Source organism: Sus scrofa, chromosome 6, assembly GCF_054392235.1.
Source record: "Sus scrofa isolate SSC_HxYL_T2T_F1_AM1 chromosome 6, Sscrofa_HxYL_maternal_Yorkshire_Landrace_v2.0, whole genome shotgun sequence".
Taxonomy (NCBI): domain Eukaryota; kingdom Metazoa; phylum Chordata; class Mammalia; order Artiodactyla; family Suidae; genus Sus; species Sus scrofa.
Window position 1 is genome coordinate 66140295 of NC_139388.1, and position 18899 is coordinate 66159193.

The window sequence follows — 18899 nt, forward strand, 5'->3', positions numbered from 1 at the left end:
CTGTGAGCTGTGGTGTAGGTCGAAGACGCAGCTTGGATCTTGTGCAGCTATGGTCTAGGCCGGCAGCTGTTGCTGCAGTTCAACCCCTAGCCTGGGAACCTCCATATGCAGCAGGTTCGGCCCTAAAAAGCAAGCTTGCAGTTATGAGTGAACAGAGAGCGTTACTGTGATAAGGTATTTCCCTTTTGTAGATTTAGGAATCTAATGCACTTCATAGAGTCTGAAATTAGAGGTCCCTAATTTTTCTGGGCTGTTGCAAGACTGCTCTCTAAGTCTGGGTGCGTCCCCTTTAAGAGCAAGTCTTTGAAAGGTGGGGACTCTGTTTCCCGCCCACCAGACGGAGCTACTAGGTGGTAATTCCACCGAGACAGTTGATAGGTAAGAGCGACAGCAGCGGAAACTGCTATACCCAGAAGTCTCCACGTTTCACTCCCGGGACGAAGGTGACTAAGCCAACGAAGGGCTGGGGGAGGGGCGCGCGCGTGCGCGCGCATCGCGCGGGGGTGGGACTTCTGGCGCTCGGTGCAGCCTTTCCGTTACTCTCCGGCAGTTATCCCGTTCTACACGCCGGTGTCCCCTAGGTGGGCACCGAGGTAACGGAGCGGAAAAGCAGGAGGAGAGGCGTGGTGCCCGCTGTCTAGAAGCGGATGCGAGGCCCCCTGAGCCCGCAGTTGACGGCGGTGCCTTCGTTCCCGCCCTGCTCGCCGCCTCTCCCGGCGCCGCTCTTCCCACGGCCGGTGGCCGAGGCCGCGCCGATGAACCCGGCTCAGGTGGGTGCTGCGTCTCCCGGGCCCCCACCCGGTGTGACTCTCGCCTCCGAGGACCAAATGCGGACGGAGGGGAGCCCTGTCAGTTCCCTGCGGCTCAGTCCCAGAGTCCAGAGCAGAGGGCGGCCCTGGGAGCGGTCGCCCTTTCATCCAGTGGGCGGGAGTGCGGGCGAGAGTTTGCTGGCGGCCGCCTTTGAACGGCTGCAGGTGCTACGGAGTCGTCAGCATTGGGGCAACCCGGGGTGTTTTGTGTTGGGAACAGAGGGGAGAAGGTGTCTCCCCTGAAACGTCATCCTGAGCCGATGGAATCTATGCAAGGTTATAAATGCAGTGGGTAAGAGAGGCTGCGATGTTGTGATTTACAAGGAATATGTTTGTTCATTCAGGTGGCCAAAATGTATTTTTCATGTGAATATGTTTTTGGTTCACAGTTTCAGTCTCACAGCTCCTAAAACCCTTGGACTTTCCTAAGGGTAGGGAGTGACCGTGATATTTGTCATGTAAATGATGTGACTTTTGAAAACACCTAAGGACTGGAGTTCCCATTGTGGCTCACCGGGTTACCAACCCAGGTATCCATGAGGATGAGGGTTCAATTCCTGGCCTTACTCAATGGATTAAGTGTCTTGTGTTACTGTGGCTGCAGTGTAGTCCAGCAGCTGCTGCTCTGATTCCACCCTTAGACCGAGTGCCACCCTAAAAAAGCAAACAAAAACAAGGTACTTAAGGCTGGGGGTGAGTTACCTGGACGGCCACCTCAGGACTAGAGGGTTTGCAGTTCGAGTGTCATGTCTTCCTCTTCAGGGAGACGCGAGGGGCTAGAGGTTGTCTCTGGCTTCACTAGGCAATGATTGAATCAATTTTATGCTTATATAATGAAGCCACATATATATGCTTATATAATGAACCCAAGGGACAGGGTTCAGAGAGCTTCTGGGTTCGAGGCGCTGGGAGGGTGATGCAGTGAGAGAGCGTGGAAGCTCCTGCTCTTCCATCTGGCTGTTCTTGAGTTACGTCCCTTTTTTTTTTGTCTTTTGTCTTTTGTTGTTGTTGTTGCTATTTCTTGGGCCGCTCCCCCGGCATATGGAGGTTCCCAGGCCAGGGGTTGAATCGGAGCTGTAGCCACCGGCCTACGCCAGAGCCACAGCAACGCGGGATCCGAGCCGCGTCTGCAACCTACACCACAGCTCACGGCAACGCCGGATTGTTAACCCACTGAGCAAGGGCAGGGACCGAACCCGAAACCTCATGGTTCCTTGTCGGATTCGTTAACCACTGCGCCACGATGGGAACTCCACGTCCCTTTTTAATAAACCAGTAATCTAGTAAGTAAAATGTTCTTTTTAGTTCTGTGATCCACTCTTACAGTTGATTCGAACCCAAGTTGAGAGTCTTGAGAATGCTTGGGCTTTTGACTGAGATCTAAAGTGCTGAAGGGAGGGCAGTTTTGTGGGACTGAACGTTTAACCTGTGGAATCTGATGCTGTTTCTTGGTAGATAGTGTCCGAGTTGAGTAAATGCTTGAGCACCCTGTTGGTGCCTGAGGATTGCTTTCTGTTATGTGGGGAGCAGCAACCCTGTCTCCCACCGTTTTGGAATTGGGTCCAGGAACCTAATTTAGGGGCATATACAGATTTGAAGTTTAAAGTTGTTTGAGAAGAAATGGATGGGGTATGAAGGCGAGAAGACTGGTGAGAACATGAAAACCAACTCCAGGAGAATTGTGGTAGGGCCTGGACCAGAGCAGTGACAGTGTAGGAGAGATGTGACAAGAGTTGGGATAGATCATAAAAGTAGAATCGACAGGAGTTCCTGTTGTGGCGCCGTGGGTTCAGAATCTGGCGTGGCAGATGAGTACGGTGTGCCCCAGGTTCTCAGCCACCTATTGTCACCCTGATGTTTAGGCGCCCCAGTCAGTGCAATGGTAATGTTCTGAAACTCCTCATCTGTGCTCCTCTTTTTTTTTTTTTTTTTTTTTTGCTTTTTTGGGCTTCACCAACGGCATATGGAGATTCTCAGGCTAGGGGTCCAATTGGAGCTACAGCTTCTGGCCTACAATGCAGCCACAGAAATGCCAGATCTGAGCCGCATCTGTGACCTACATGACAGCTCAAGGCAATGCCAGATCCTTAACCCACTGAGTGGGGCCAGGGATTGAACCCATAACCTCATGGTTCCTAGTCAGATTCGTTTCTACTGTGCCAGGACAGGAACTCCCTGTGCTCCTTCTTGAGTCTGAAGATGCTGTGGGTCCACAAAAAACTCCTGGTTCTGAACTCAGTCCTGGCTTACATGGGTCAGTCCCATTTCTGACAATGGACGGGTTACAATGTGACATGGGTGCTGGGCACAGGATCCAGAATGTTTGAAAGCTTGCAGGTGCCTCTGTGGTGCCCACATCTCAGGCCAGACCCTGGGTGATGCTTTTCTGCCCCCTCTTCTACCTCTGCAAGCACTGGGTGCCAGACCCAGTGATGAGTGACAGTGAGAAAGCAGGCACTAGTGCCACCAGGACCTGGTAACTCTTCCTGGTCAGGAAGCTGGAGGTAGGAGGCCTGGATGTGTGGGGAAAAGTGCTAAAGATCTTGAAGAGAGAAGTGTAGTAACCATTGTATCCAGCTGATTTTGATTTATAGATAAAAATGAGTAAGTGATAACATGGAGAGGCCAATATTTTTGTAAGAGTCTTGTTTTTTTGTTTTGTTTTGTTTTGTTTTAGGGCTGCACTCTCGTCATATGGAAGTTCCCAGACTAGGGGTGGAATCGAAGCTGCAGCTGTGATCTACACCACAGCCACAACATCGTGGGATCTAAGCTGTGTCAGTTCATGACAACACAGGATCCTTGACCCACTGCTCGAGGCCAGGGATTGAACATGTGTCCTCTTGGATACTAATCCGGTTCCTTTCTGCTGCACGACAGGAATGCCAAAAGAGATTTTTATTATTTATATTTCTCTGGTGTACAGTGAATAGTGTGTCACACAGGGCCATGTTAGGAGACACCAGATTTGATCAGGAGACAGAAGCAAGGGGAGACCTAGGTCAGATACATTTTCGGGTTTTCCCAGAACAAATGTGCAGAATAAGGGGGAGAGTTTGGGATTGACCAGTCTGAGTAATTCTGGTGTGTTTCCCAGCTGAGGAGCTGCCCCTGCCTATCTGGTATGTGGCTTTGGGCTGATTTAGGGCAGAGGAAATAGTGACTTGGTGTATGACAGATCAGGAGGTGGTTCAGACCATGGGCTCTAAATGGCAGGGGAGATATAAACACATCTGGCTGTAACTTTGGCTCTGGAATTGATGGATGGAAAATAGACAAATACAGAATTGAAGGAAATACAGCACAAGCACTGAGCTACGCACATTTTTACAGGGCCGTGTGGTCTTTGAGGATGTGGCCATACATTTCTCCCAGGACGAGTGGTGCCTCCTGGATGAGGCGCAGAGGCTCCTGTACTGGCGTGTGATGCTGCAGAACATTGCGCTGTTGTCCTCTGTAGGTAAGGCCCTCACACCCAGCCCACAATCCCGGGCTGGGCTCTGTTCTCCCTCACTTCCCAGGGCCACCTCTGACCTTCCCACTGTGAGATCATGCTTTCTGATTCCTTTGTGGTTTCCCAGCATGTGTGTCATTGGTGCCAGGGCTGGGCTCCGTGCTCTCTCCCTTCTCTGCCAGCAGCCTGATGCTCTGAGATGCTGTAAGAAAGGGCTCAGGTAGCAGAAATCTGGAAGTTTATCTACAGGATCCCACCAGCCTTGCCTGCACCTTGGGTGACTGTCCAGGGGCATAGAACCTTAGTGCCTATGCCACTGACCTGGTTGCTACTTGTGAATCCTCCTATGATGTCCTTCTAGCTTAAAATGTGAGGTTTCATGGGGTGGGTCCCATCCCCTTCCCCAGACTGGCTTCCTCAGGCCCAGCTGGTTGCTCACTGTGAACAATAGAGGGGCCCTGGGTCTCTGACAGGGTGGACGTTACTCTCACAACATCAAGAGAGGCTCAGAAAGCCCATGATCCTGGTGCACAGGAGTCAGGAATTTGTGAGAAGTCAGAGCTGGGTTCCCATCACGCTGTGCATCTGTCCTGTGTCCACCATTGTGTGGTGCCAGAGAGTCCACACCTCATTTCTTTCTTTTCTTTCCCATTGATATTTCGAATCTGAACTTCTAGCCCTGGTTCTTACCCATTCCCTTCCACTGCTCCCTTTGCAGTGCTCTCAACATCTGACTACACGTAAAGTGTTGTGACATCTGCCTGTGTCCTTAAACACTCCTTGGATCCTGGCTGCTGTCTTGCATCCAGACATTCTGAGTCTGGACACAGCCTTCTACTCACTGTTCGCCAGTCACCAGCAGCCAGGCCTTGTTGAAAGCCATCTGCAGAGGAGTAAGTCTTAGACCCTGCCCTTCCTCCCTGCATTGTACCCCTTCCTTGTGTCTTTACCTGTCTTCTGGGCTCTGCCATCACATGAGCTTCCCAGGCTCAGCTCTGCACAGCAGGCCTTCCTCACACTGGCCCTCATCCCACACCTGTCAGCCACCTCACGGACTTACTGCTGCCTGTGTCTGACACACATTTCTGATGGAGCTGCCTTTATCAGCATCTCTCTCCTTCCAGGTTGTTGGCACAGAGCCCAGGCTGAGGAGGCAGAGCAAGGGGATTCTGTTAGAGTGTCCCAGGTCAAGACTCCAAAGATGCATAGCCCACTCTTGAAAGACATTCTGCGCCTGGCTGAGCATGATGGGACACAGCCTGAGCATGAGGTGTACGTGTGTGCGGCAAGTCTTTCCCCACGTTGCAAGGCGCAGAGTAGGAAGAAGTTCTCCAGGTGGGATGAGGGGAGGGCTTCCTTTGTGAAGAACCGAGGTGTAGCCATGGCAGAGAGGACCGTGATGGGCAGGGAGGGAGGGCAGGACCTTCCAGCCAGTCCAGGCCTTCTCCAGCACTCGGCCCCTCACAATGGAGGGACGCTTCCCTCTCAATGGAGGGAAACCTTTGAAAATGGACATAACGATTATAGGTGTAGCCAATGTGGGAAAACCTTTAGCCACAAATATGTGCTTGTTGAGCACCAAAAACACCACACTGGAGAAAAGCGATACCATCCAAGCGAAAGTGGAGAGCTCTTCATTTCAAGGTTCCGTCTGGTTCAGCACCAGGAAATCCACACTGAAGTGAAGCTTTTGGAGCACGTTGGATGTGGAAGATTCTTTACACGAACGTCTGGCCTCATTGAGCACCGGAGAGTTCGCACTAGACCAGTGCCTTACAAGTGCCACCAGTGTGGGAAGTGTGTTAAAGATAGCGCCACACTGCTGGTTCATCAGAGAGTTCACACTGGAGAAAAGCCGTATAAATGCAGTGAGTGTGGGAAATTCTTTAGGTATAGCTTCACACTCAAAAGACATCAGAGAGTTCACGCTGGAGAAAGGCCATATGAGTGCAGTGTGTGTGGGAAATTTTTTGTAGACAGCTCCACTCTCCTTATTCATCAGAGAGTTCACACTAGAGGAAGGCGTTTTGAATGCAACAAATGTGGACAATTCTTTAGGTACAGCTTCACACTTGAGAGGCATCAGAAAGCACACACTGGAGAAAGGCCTTATGAGTGCAGAGAATGTGGGAAACTTTTTAGGCACAATTCAAATCATATCAGGCATCGGAGAAATCACACAGGAGAAAGACCTTATGAGTGTCATGTATGTGGTAGACTCTTCAGTCAAAACTCCCACCTCATTCGGCACCAAAATGTGCACACCAGAGAAAAAACTTACGAATGTAGCCAGTGTGGGAAATTCTTTATGGACAGCTCCACACTCATGGTTCATCAGAGAGTCCACACTGGTGAAAAACCATATGAATGCAGTGAATGTGGGAAAGTCTTTAGATACAACTCCAGCCTCATTAAACATCGGAGAATTCACACTGGGGAAAAGCCTTATGAGTGCATCAACTGTGGGCGAAGCTTTAGCCAAAACTCCCACCTCATTCGACACCAGGAAGTTCACGCTAAAGAGTATTGCAGACAGAGAAAGACTGCAAAGAAAAGTCTGGTCTGATTTAGCACTGGGAGGTACTGCTATGGAACTTTTTTTTTTTAAATGTGTGTGTGTGTGTGTGTGTGTGTGTCCCACCCCCCGCACCTATGGCATGTGGAAATTCCTGGCCCAAAGATGGAACCCAAGCCACAGAAGTGACAGTGCTCAATCTCTAACTGCTAGGCCTTTGGGGAACTTCCTTAAATTTTTTTTAATCATGGCAAAATACATAAGAACATAATTTACAGTCTTAACTATATTTAAGTGTGAGTTCAGTAGTAATAATAATTCACATTTTGTGCAGATACAGCCTTTCCATCTCATAAAACTGAAACTAAACCCATTAAGCAACAACTCATCCCCTGTCCCTTATCTCCTGACAACCACTATACTATTTTCCGTCTATGAATTTGTCCACTCTTGGGTACTTTGTATAAGAATCATGAAGTTTTTCTTCTTTTATGTCTGGCTTATTTCACTGAGCATGTGTCAGAATCTCCTTTTCTGACTAAGTAATACTCTGTTTCTTGCTGTGGTGCAATGGGATTGGTGGCATTGGGACACAGGTTCTCTGGTGTGTTGGGGTGCAGGTTCTATCCCTGGCCTGGCACAATGGGTTAAGGGTCTGGTGTTGCTGCACCTGTTTTGAAGGTCGCAACTACAGCTCAGTTCTGGTCCCTGGCCCAGGAACTCCACATGCCATGAGGTGGCCAGAAAAGAAAAAAAGGAAAAAGAAAAAAATACTTTGTTTTATGTATATATCTCCTTTTCTGTATCTCTTTATCAGTAGACTCTTGGCTTGCTTTCACTGTTTGGCTCTTGCAGATAATGTTGTCATAATCATGATTGCACAGATATTTCTTTGAGGCCCTGTGTTCAGTCCTTTTTAGATATATACCCTGATGTAGACTTGTTGGGTCATGTGATAATTCAGTATCTAAAATTTTTCGGGATCTGAGGAGCTATTTTCCATAGTAACTGTACCTTTTTACGCTGGTATAGCTTGAAGATTCTAATTTCGCTGTAATCTCACCAACACTTTTTATTTTCTTCTTGTTTTGTTTTTTTATAACACTATCCTAAGGAATATAGGTAAAGTTTAATTGTTTTGATTTGCATTTAATGATGTTGAACATTTTTTCACTTGCTTGTTAGCTATTCTTTGTATATGTTCTTTGGGAATATGGCCATATGGGAATATGGTTAGGGTTAGGCTGGAATATTAGCCATATTAGAATGAAATCTTGCCGTTTGTGACAACATGGTTGGATTTAGAGGGTATTATGCTAAATAAAATAAAGACAAATACCATATGATTTCACTTAAATGTGGAATCTAAAAAGCAAGACAAATGAACAAACAACCCCCAACCCAAAGCAGAAGCAGATTCATAGAAACAGAAAACAAACTGGTGGTTGCCAGAAAGAAGGGGGTGGGGAAGTGGTTGAAATAGCTGAAGGGGATCGAGAGATACAAATTTCCAGTTATAAAGGAAGTCAAGGGGATGTAATATACAGAATAGGAAATATAGTTAATAATGTAATAACTTTAAATATGACAGAGGATAACTAGACACTGTAGTATCAGCTTATATATGAATGTCAAATGAGTCATGTACACATACAACTAATATAACATTATCCATTATTTTTCAATTAAAAAACGTTTTTCCTAAAGTTTTAAAAGGCACCACTAAAAAAGGTGAAGGAGGAGTTCCCCTAGTGGCTCAGTGGTTAATGAAGACGACTAGGAGATTGTGGGTTCGATCCCTGGCGTTGCTCAGTGGGTTAAGGATCCGGCATTGCTGTGAGCTGTGGTGTAGGTCACAGATGTGACTCGGATCCCGAGTTGCTGTGGCTCTGGTGTAGGCCGGCAGCTACAGCTCTGATTAGACCCCTAGCCTGAGAACCTCCATATGCTGTGGGAGCAGCCCTAGAAAAGACAAAAATAAATAAATAAATAAGTACATAAGTAAATAAGTAAATAAGGTGAAGGAGTTCTCCTGTGGCATAGTGGGTTAAGGATCTGTTATTGTCACTGCAGTGGCTTGGGTTGCTGCTGTGGTGTGGGTTCTATCCCTGGTGCCATGGTGCAAGCTGCAGGCACAGCCAATAAAAAAAGGATGAGGAGAGTCAAAAGGCACAGGAGTTCCTGCTGTGGCACAGCAGTTTAAAGATCCTGCATTGACTCTGTGGCAGCGTGATTTTGATCCCTGGCCCAGTGCAGTGGGTTAAGGATCCAGTGTTAGGACAGTTGTGGCATAGGTCACAGGTGTGACTCAGATTTATCCCCTGGCCTGGAAACTTCCGTACACTGTGGGTGTGGCCACACACACACAGAAAAAGGGTATAAACTTCCAGTTATAAAAATAAGTCACGGAGCTATAGTGTACAGTTTGATGACTATACTTAATAGTACTTACTGTCTTGCATATTTGAGAATTGCTAAGAGAGTAAATCATGACAGTTTTCAACACAAAAAAAAATTCTGTAACTGTATGGTGACAATGTTAAATAGACTTACTGTGATCATTTGCGATAAATAAAAATACAGAATCATGTACATATGAAACTAATAAATGTTATATATTAATTACATATAAATTTCTTTCAAAAGCAGGAATAACAGATTTCTGTGCTTTTTGGCTTTATCTGGAGTATTTGCCAGCCTTTTGAACCCTTTGGTGAGACCTAAACTCTCACCCCCTTGATTTGTTTGGGTGTGGACCTTGAATCAGAGCTGCAGCTGCCGGCCTACACCAGAGCCACAGCAATGCAGGAACCGAGCTGCGTCTGCAACCTACATCACAGCTCACAGCAACGCTGGATCCTCAACCCACTGAACAAGGCCAGGGATCGAACCCGAAACCCCATGGTTCCCAGTTGGATTCGTTAACCACTGAGCCACGACGGGAACTCCTTCATTTCTGAAATTTTGGTTAACACTCATGATACATAAAAGTATTATGTAATTGACTATGTTGTCATTAATTTTTACTATCCATCTCCTTTGACTGGAATGACAGCCTCATGAGGGCAGGGGTCTTTGACTCTTTGGATCTTGATATATTTCATATAGCCAAAATGTTGTCTGGAATGGGGTAGGTACTTAATAACTATTTAGGAGGGAGTAAATATGAGGCCACAGATGCCCTGTTTTTAGTGTTCTGGCAAAGCTATCTGCTTGCTTTACATTTCCCCTAAAGCTAAAATAAAAAGAAGATATAAATAATAAATCACAATTTAGAGGGCCATAACCACAGGCTAGCCAAGATTCCTTTGTCACTAGATTCCTTCATTTCTTAGACTTCTGTTCCCTTCAGACTTCATTCAGATCCTAACCTTCTCTACCTGGCTGAGGCCTATTTTGGCCACCAAGTTTAAATACCTAAATACTGATTGATTTCAGCAATTTCAACATTTCACAAATTCTTTTCTGAGATAAACTCACCTCTTCTATATTTGCAGGTGAAATTATATTGACTCCCCGGCAAGGAGATCATGTAATCCCGTCCTCTATCTCAGGATTCAGATGCCCCCTTTCCAAGTAAGCTATGCCTGTGACCACGGAGTCATTGTCCAGGTAGAAAGCGGTATGTGGTAAATCACTCTTCTTTTCAGAGGGGTAGATGTTAGCTTTTAGAAAAAAACTGACGAGTTCCTGTCATGGCTCAGCAGAAATGATTCTGACTAGTATCCATGAGGATGTAGGTTCGATTCCTGGCCTTGCTCCGTGAGTTAAGGGTCTGGCATTGCTGTGAGCTGTGGTGTAGGTTGCAGATGTGGCTCAGATCCTGAGTTGCTGTGGCTGTGGTGTAGGCCAGCAGCTATAGCTTGGATTTGACCCAGAGCCTGGGAACCTCCATATGTCATGGGTGTGGCCCTAAAAAGACAAAAAGAACTGACTGGGAATTCCCATTGTGGTGCAGCGGAAACAAATCCAACTAGTATCCATGAGGATGCAGGTTTGATCCCTGGCCTTGCTCAGTGGGTCAGGGATCCAGCATTGCAGTGGAGCTGTGGTGTAGGTTGCAGATGTGGCTCAGATCCCATGCTGCTCTGGTCGTGGTGTAGGCCAGCAGCTGTAGCTCCCATTTGGCCCCCAGCATGGGAACTCATATATGCCGTGCATGTGGCCCTAAAAAGAGAAAGAAAGGAAAGAACTGACTATCAAAATGTAGAGTGAGGAGTTCCCGCTATGGCTCATGGGTTAATAATTCAGCTATGTTTATGTGGCAGCGCCGGCTCCATCCCTGTCCTGGCACAATGGGATAAGGATCTTACATTGCTGCAGCTAGGCACTGGGAACTTCCATATGCGACAAGGGCAGCTGAAAAAGAAAAAGTGGAGTAAGAACTATATGTTGGTCCCTAATGGGATACAATATTGGCTCTATGTTTATTCTGAGGGAACCCGAAACAAAGCACATGGTTCACCTGCTTCTTGAAGCTCCAGATCCCTCTTCTGTCTTGCCTACCATGGCTCTGTCTGAAACCAAACACGGTGAAGTCATAAATTTAGTCTAAAGCTTCTGTCTTACTTGTATTGGAAGAACCTTAAGGCACTATTGATTAGACCCCAGATATGGATAGATGCACTTTGTGTCTGACCCACAATTTAGTATTACGTGCCTTTTTGGTTTTCTAGGTTTGGGAAACATCTGAAATACTCTGTCTGGTTAGCTCCTGTGATCTGCACAAATTATATTTCACAGAAATCCAGGAGCGTCCCCTTTAAGAAGCGTGAACCCCAGCCCTGTTCAGAGAGCCTCGCAAAACTCCTTCCCAACAACGCTTGCGGCGGGGCGGGACCTTTCCCTAAGGTGGGAGGGCCGGGACCCAGGCCCGGGCGAGAGCTCTGTGAGCTCCATTACCCAGAAGACACCACGCCACGTCGGCACTTCCGAGTCAGACAATGGCTTCTGGGCGGGCCTTCCGGCGTCAACCACGGGTAACACTTCTAAATTCGGATTGTTCCCGCGCTAGAGTTTCGAGAGGCCAGGCCAGCATGAGGTATGGGAGGTAGGCAGGCGTTGTGTACGCGGCTCTTTGCGGGGGAGGGTTGTCTGAGGCTCGGCGTGGCCGCTGGAGGCCGGCCCAGCTTTCGCCCACGGACGCCGCTGGAGGCCGCCGAGCTGTTGGACCCGCCTCAAGTAAGTGCTGCGCCCTCCGGGCCCTCTCCCTATTCTATTCATTCAACAGTGTTTTTATTCTTATCAGTGTTCTCATAAGGTGTGTCCTGTGTTTATATTTTTTTGTCCCTCCCAAACCTTGGTTTTCCGAATTTTTAAATACCACCCGCACAGAAAAAAAATGCACGGAACTTCTATGTGGAATTGAGTAAGAAGCTCAAAAGTTAATATTCATTCGCAGCTCAGGTCAAGAAATGGGATTCAGGAGTTGACTGATGGCTCAGAGGGTTAAGGATCTGGCAGTGTCGCTGCTGTGGCGCAGGTTCAGTCCCTGGCCCCCCAACTTCTTCTTGGCGGCGGCTGCCACAAAAAATGAGCTGTAAATAGGACCCCAGAAGCCGCCTCTGCGACCCTTCCAAAACAATTATCCCCAACCCCCCAAAACGTAAAGTATTGCCTCATGTTTCAAGTAAACATTGACTTGCCTTTCTTTAGTTTTTTGTTCGCGCCTGGGTTACGTGGATGTACCAGGGACCATGATTCCAGCACGGGCCTTTAATATTTACCAGAAGTTCCCTCAGTGGATTATGAACACACTAATAACCATGAGGATGTGGGTTCGATCTTTGGCCCCTGCTCAGTGGGTTAAGGATCCAGCGTTGCCTTTAAGCTGTGGTGTATGTCGCAGACGCTGCCCAGATCCCGCCATTGTTGTGGCTGGCACCTGCAGCGATTTAACTCTTAGCCTGCCCGGTAACTTCCTTATGCCTGGTTCGGTCCTAAAAAAAAGGGGGGTAGGGTGGGGGGAGGTCCCATTATGGCGCAGCAGAAACGAATTCGACTAGGAACCATGAGGTTGCAGGTTTGATCCCTGGCTTCACTCAGTGGGTTAAGGATCCAGCGTTGCACTGAGCTGTGGTGTAGGTCGCAGATGTGGCTTGGATCTGGTGGTGTTGTGATTGTGGTGTTGGCCAATGGCTACAGCTCTGATTCAACCCCTATCCTGGGAATCTCCATATGCCACGGGTGAAGCCCTAAAGACCAAAAAAAAAAAAAAAAAGACTACCCCTGGCTGCAGAGTGCAGAACAGACTGAGGGAGTGGAAGACAAAAAGGAGACCATCCCAAAAGCAATTGCAGTCTTCCAGGTGAATGTTGGTTGTGGCAGGACCAGAGTGGTGGATGTGGAAGTAGGAGAAATACTTGGCTTCTGGATTTATTTTGAAAGAGGGACTAACCACCTGTTCTAATATGGAGGGGTCACAAATGACTCTAAAGTTTTGTTCCCTTTGCATCTGGAAGGGTGGATGGGCCATCAGCTGAGATTGGAAAGTCAGTGGTAGGAGCATGTTCTAATGAGAGTATTAGGAATTGGGTTTTGGTCATGCAGAGTCTCAGATGTTCCAGAGACTCCACAGTATAGGAGTCCAGTGGAGAGCTGAACATGTAGATCTAAAGTACTGGGGAGGACTTACAGGAGAAGGAGTTACTATGGAAAGGTAGATTGTGATGAAAAGTCCAGCAGGTGGCCTAGGTTTTCGTGGGGGAGTGGCCATGACATTGAGGCCGAAGTAAAGCAGAAACGGACGTGAACTGACAACAGTGTCAGGCTGGTGCTTACTTCTTCTCCTGTAGACTTAACAGCCTTTTGTGGTGGAACCTGGGGAGTGTCTGTCAGAATGTCAAGTGACTTTACCCAAGATGTGTCCCGTGGGTGTGGATTTTGTACCTGATGAAGAGACCTCATGTCCAGGGAAGAAGTGGAACCTGACCAGAGGTCGTTAGATCCGCATGGTGCGACGGAAGTTGGAGTCTCGAACAAGGCCTGGTGGGGAAGCCTTCAGAAGAGGGCTGGGGAGCTGCCAGTGGAGACGTGGGGTACAGTGGGGTTGTGTTGCATTGGCCAAGTACTTCCTGAATGCCATGTGCAGAAGGGTATGTGAGGAGGCAGGGGATGTGGCAGTTTTGTGGGCCAGGTGGTAGCGATGGGGTCAGATGTACGTGGAGGTCTGATGAGTAATACGCATGTGGGAAGGACTTGTGAACCCAGGGCCCTGATCCCAGGCCCACAGTTTAGATGGCATCTGTCTCTCCACCTGCCTGTTGCTGAGGGGTGGAGCTCGTGCTCAAGGAAGCAAAGAGAGGTATTGGCCCTCTAAGTGAGAGAGCTGGAGAGGATGATGAGCACGGAGTGAATGTGGGCTGGTGTTATAGGTACTCCTGAGGTCCTGGGGAGAGAGCCTGCTTATGGACACCTCTGTCCCCGTCATCACAGGGCTCTGTGACCTTTGAGGACGTGGCTGTGTACTTTTCCCAGGAGGAATGGAAGCTTCTTCATGAGGCCCAGAGACTCCTGTACCGAGATGTGATGCTGGAGACCTTTGCACTTGTTGCATCATTGGGTAAGGCGCTCATACCTCTCCCGGCACCCTGGAAAGGTCTGTGCCTTTTCCCTTCTTTTGTAAGAACAGCTCCACACTTTTCACAGCTAGACAAGGGGCACATGTCTGTTACTGCTTCCCTGTCATATGTGCTGTGGGTGCCAGGGCTGGGTGAGTGTGTCTGCTCCCTCCTTTCACAAGTAGCCCCAGTACCAGCCCCTGAAGTTTATTCAGTGAAGGTTTTCTTCCCCCAGAGAGTTAGAATTAGTCCAGAGGGTTCCATTAGTCTCAGCCCCTCTCTGCTAAGGGGACTCTGTAGACCCCATGCTGTAGACCTCTGGGCTCCAGGTTCTGCCCCCTCCTAGTTGACGTTTCCTGGGGCCTCACTGTGTCGGGAGTTGTTGGGACCCAATAGGGTCCCTGTCTGTGGGGTCCACCTGGCTGTCTCTGTGAGGACATCCCCCCCGCCCCCGCAGAGATTTGTTTTGTGGTGTTATTTTTCTTTCCCGAGATTGTTTGGGATTGGTTGCCCCCCTGGGCCAGTACTGACCACTCACCTGTCCTGTCTTTCCCTTAGGACTTGCATCTTCTAGGTCCCATGTTGTCCAGCTGGAGCTGGGAGGAGAACCCTGGGTACATGACAGAGTGGACATGACTCCAGGCACAGCAAGAGGGCCTCAGAGTGGGCCTGGCCCTGGTGATTCACATCTGGGGGAGGATGTGATGTCACAGCTGGGTTCACACCATACCAGGAACATGTCCTGTGCCCCGCACTGTTTGGGTGCCATGGCCAGGGGCTGTGTACCTCATTTCTGCCTTTCCTGCCCATTCTTGACACTTTGCTCCTTCTCTCATTTCTACTCTGCCTTCCGGCCCAGGATTATCCCTCACCTCGTCTTCCACTCCTCATACGTCTACTCCATCCTCACTCTGCTGTGGTACGTAATATTGGTGAAAACGTAATGTGTCATAAGGTCTGCATCCGTTCTTAAGATAGTCCTTGAACACCAGCTCCTCAGGGACAGTTGGATTTTCTTGGGATGGACAAAACCTTCACACAACACACATGTGTCACCAACAGCCAAGGCCCTGGTGAAAACCTCGACTGGATGAGTTTTACAGCTGTGGCTCCTTCATGCCCTCCACCCCATTCTTATGTCTTTTGCCTCCTGAATCTTCCCTGTTCTGCGATATGTAGAGGCCCAGAATCTGCATGGCAGCCCTTATCCTTCCTTGCCCCAGCTTCTTTGTCCTGAAAATAGTCCCATGAATTTATTCCCGGGTATGTCAGACACATATCTGGGATGGGGCTGTCCCCTTCTACCAAAATCTCGTGAGTTCATTTGTATTTCTCTACTTTCAGGTTGCTGGCTTGGAGCTGAGTACAATGAGACACCTTCTGAGCAGAATATTTCTGTAGAAGTGCCCCAGATGAATCCTTCAAAGTATTTTGAAGATGGCCTGCCCCTGGGAGAGATGTAGGCTGCACTTAGTGGTTTGCATCTAGCTGAGGTTGCAGGAACAACCTTTGCCAGAATATGTGGGGGCAGGAGTGAAGCACAGTGGAGAAAAAGTCTTTGGAAGTGATGTGGGTAAGGCCTTCATGAAGAGTCACACAGTCCATACTTCCAAGTTGTCTGTAACATGCCAGGAGGCTGAGAAGGGTTTCCTGGGTAGCTGTGTCCTTCAGCTTCAGGTCCTGTCACAAAAGGACACTGAGTGTGAGGAGGCCTTTCCCAGTGGACAAAGGCAATACCAATGCAGTGAATGTGGGAAAGCCTGCTGAAATACAGGCCTGCTGAACACCAGAGAGTCCATACTGGAGTGAGGCAGTTTGTGTGGGAAAATCTTCAGCTCTAAAGGCAAACTTTTTCTGCACTGAAGAGTCCACACTGGAAATAGGCCTTATGAGTGCAATGAATGTGGAAAAGCCTTCTGCTATAAAGATTCACTTGTTCAACGCCAGAAAACCAGCTCTGGAGATTTGTTCCATAAGTGCTGTGAGTGTGGGAAAGGCTTCAGCTGCAAATATTACTTGCTCAGCACCAGAGTGTCCACACTAGAGAAAGGCCTTATGAATTAAGTTGCTGTGGGTAAAACCTTTAATTAGAAATACCAACTTGTTGAGCCCAGGGGAGGCCACACTGGAGAACATCCTTATGATGAATGCAGTCAGTGTGGGGATGTCTCCAGCTCTAAAGGCAAGCTTGTTCAGCACCAGAGCATCCACACTGGAGAGAGGCCTTATAAGTTGTCAGTGTGCCAAGTTCTTTAGGCAAAACTTCAGTCATATGAACCAACAGCGAATTGACACTGGAGCAACACCTTATGAATGTAGTGAATGCTTGAAATCCTTTTGCCAGAAGTCCTCCCTTAATCAACACTGTAGAGTTCACACTGGAGCAACACCTTATAAATGCAGTGAATAGGGGAAATTCTTTTCCTCCCACACTCATCTAATTAAACACTTGTGAATCCACACTGGGGAAAGGCATTATGAGTATATTGAAGGTGGGAAATCCTTTAATCAATGTTCCACCCTCATTAGATATCAATGAATTGGCACTGGTGAAAGGGCATATGAATGTACTGAATGCGTTGAAACCTTTAACCAGAGCACCCAGCTTACTTTATAATGAAAAGTTCACACCATAGAAAGGCCTCATAAGTGCAGCAAATGTGGGAAAGTCTTCTGTCCAAGGTTTGCTTTCATTGAGCACCAGAAACTTTACAGCCTTTATAAACCTTATTAGTGGAGCAAAAGCAGGAAAATAATGATAATAAATACATAATACTAAGTATGTTTGTGCAGTTGTCATCAATTTGAGATTGAACTCCATATATCTGAACATCCCTGGTGTGGAGATAGCTTCTGATTTCTGGGTCATAGGAAGCTTTTAAGAAGCTATGCTATACTTTATAACCTGCCCAGGACTGTTGCCAGACTTATGTCACTGTGAGTGTCTTCCACCAAGTTTCAGATCCCCATAGTGGGCAACACCCCTGAGGATGACCAAGCTAGGTAGACCTTGTGCTCTCACAGCCTGTGGAATGAAGCATGTGTAGCCTGAGCAGATGGGTGTTTGTCATTCTCTTGTGGCTGCCTAGCCCATGGACCTAACTGCCTTTGACCAGGGGGATCTTCTCTGGGTGCTCCTGGTGGCTTACAAAGGTTTACCTTGTTTAGTGGCATGTCTCATGTCATGCTCAGGTTGGATTTTTCTAGCTCCAAGGTACTGTTTGGAAAGTGTCTCCTTCAATTTGCTCTGTTCTCTGCCATAATAAAGTTATTATTTAAGCTACATTTCATCCTGGGTATTTTGCAATGGTTTTGAGAACCAAATTGAACCATCAAGATGAAGAGGAACAGGTTTTGTGGGCATTCTGAACTCAGTATACCTCATTGAGAATAGCATCATGGTAGAGAACAGTTTGCACTCCAGTTTTGCTCTAATTTGTATGGTTATCCAAGGCTTCCTGGGAAAGACTATGGATTTGTGTGACTAGTCTTGTGACCTAGACAATGTTACAATTTTTGGTAGGTCTAGGAGTCACCCTGACAATCATCAGTGTTTTCTGGGGCAGCACTTGTTCTCTTTTTCACATGGGATGTTGCATAATACCCCCAACACTTTAAAAAAGAAGATATTTTCTAGATCCACCTGGAAAAAACCTTGTTCCCTAATGTCCAAATTTAGTAATCTGGTGCTACTGAGTATAGACATTAAGGTGGGAACCATATATGCCACAGAAACACAGGGAATTCATAGGGAGTTTAGCAAACAAGAGGAATGAGCCTATTCTTAAATTGTATCCAGGAGTTCCCATTGTTTGTTGGGGGTAAGAACCCAACTAGTGTCCATGAGTTTGCAGGTTTGATCCCTACCCTTTCTCAGTAGGTAAGGATCCCGTGTTGCTAACAAATTACCCACCCCTCCCACATACACCTTCTGATATCTCTTCTATCCAACTATTTTCACATTCAGCTATTTTATCTAGACTTGTATTCATCTTTTTCTTTCATAATGAATGCCTAATTATGTCAAGAATCATCTAAGTTGTAAATGTGAAGTCTTCAATAATTTCTGAAAAATATACAATTTGGATATACTATCCATTTGACTGTTTATCCTCATTGATCTGTTAATGGATAGGGTTTTGTGGTTTGTTTCCAGTTTGGCTTCCACATATAAGCTTCCTGTGAACACTTACATAAAACTATGAATATATGGCTTTATAGTCTAAAATGAATGGTTGTGCTCTTTACTTTTCCCCTGGACAGTGGGGGCATTCCAGTTCCCCTACATTCCTCACCTACACGTGGTTGGTACAGTCAGTGTTTTAAATATTTGCTTCAAAGTGTGTAGTGCTTAGTATTACCTAACCCTTCCCTAGTGATTCATGATGTTGAACAAAAGACAATGTTTTGGAACTCCCTCTTCAGTGACTGCTGGGTGGAATCAATGTTTATGCTCTTCCCAATGTATAGTGCTCTTTTCTTTTCTTTTCTTTTCTTTTGCCACTTAACATACCTAGTTAATCTATAAGTCTTCCTAAGGCAGTGTTCCAATGGTGGGTACC

The 18899-nt window shown here is 47.3% G+C and overlaps 1 protein-coding gene across 17 annotated transcripts; it reads left to right on the forward strand.

Moving 5' to 3' along the window:
- Positions 1-521: 521 nt before the first annotated feature.
- LOC110261321 (zinc finger protein 211) lies at positions 522-18565 on the forward strand. 17 transcript variants are annotated; one of them, XR_014806852.1, is made up of 7 exons: positions 522-770; positions 4143-4269; positions 5388-6843; positions 10276-11959; positions 13573-13731; positions 14213-14339; positions 15682-18565. XR_014806852.1 is itself a non-coding variant. In XM_021097329.2 (4 exons), exons 1-4 carry the CDS (start codon positions 648-650, stop codon positions 14220-14222), a joined length of 339 nt encoding a protein of 112 aa, XP_020952988.1. In that variant the 5' UTR covers positions 522-647; the 3' UTR covers positions 14223-18565. The 17 variants fall into 17 exon arrangements, 6 of the variants coding, with proteins under 6 accessions (XP_020952988.1, XP_084818505.1, XP_084818506.1 ...); XR_014806853.1 differs by lacking the exon at positions 13573-13731 and adding an exon at positions 14896-15256 and having other exon boundaries at positions 10276-10400; XR_014806854.1 differs by lacking the exon at positions 13573-13731 and adding an exon at positions 14896-15256 and having other exon boundaries at positions 10276-10354.
- The last annotated feature ends 334 nt before the right edge of the window (positions 18566-18899 follow it).

Bases quoted from the DNA above. Each gene is read 5' to 3' on its own strand.
- LOC110261321 (XM_084962379.1), top strand. From the start codon at position 648: ATGCGAGGCCCCCTGAGCCCGCAGTTGACGGCGGTGCCTTCGTTCCCG. The intron at 771-4,142 runs GTGGGTGCTGCG...ACATTTTTACAG, and splicing joins CGCCGATGAACCCGGCTCAG to GGCCGTGTGGTCTTTGAGGA. The intron at 4,270-5,387 runs GTAAGGCCCTCA...CTCTCCTTCCAG, and splicing joins TGCGCTGTTGTCCTCTGTAG to GTTGTTGGCACAGAGCCCAG.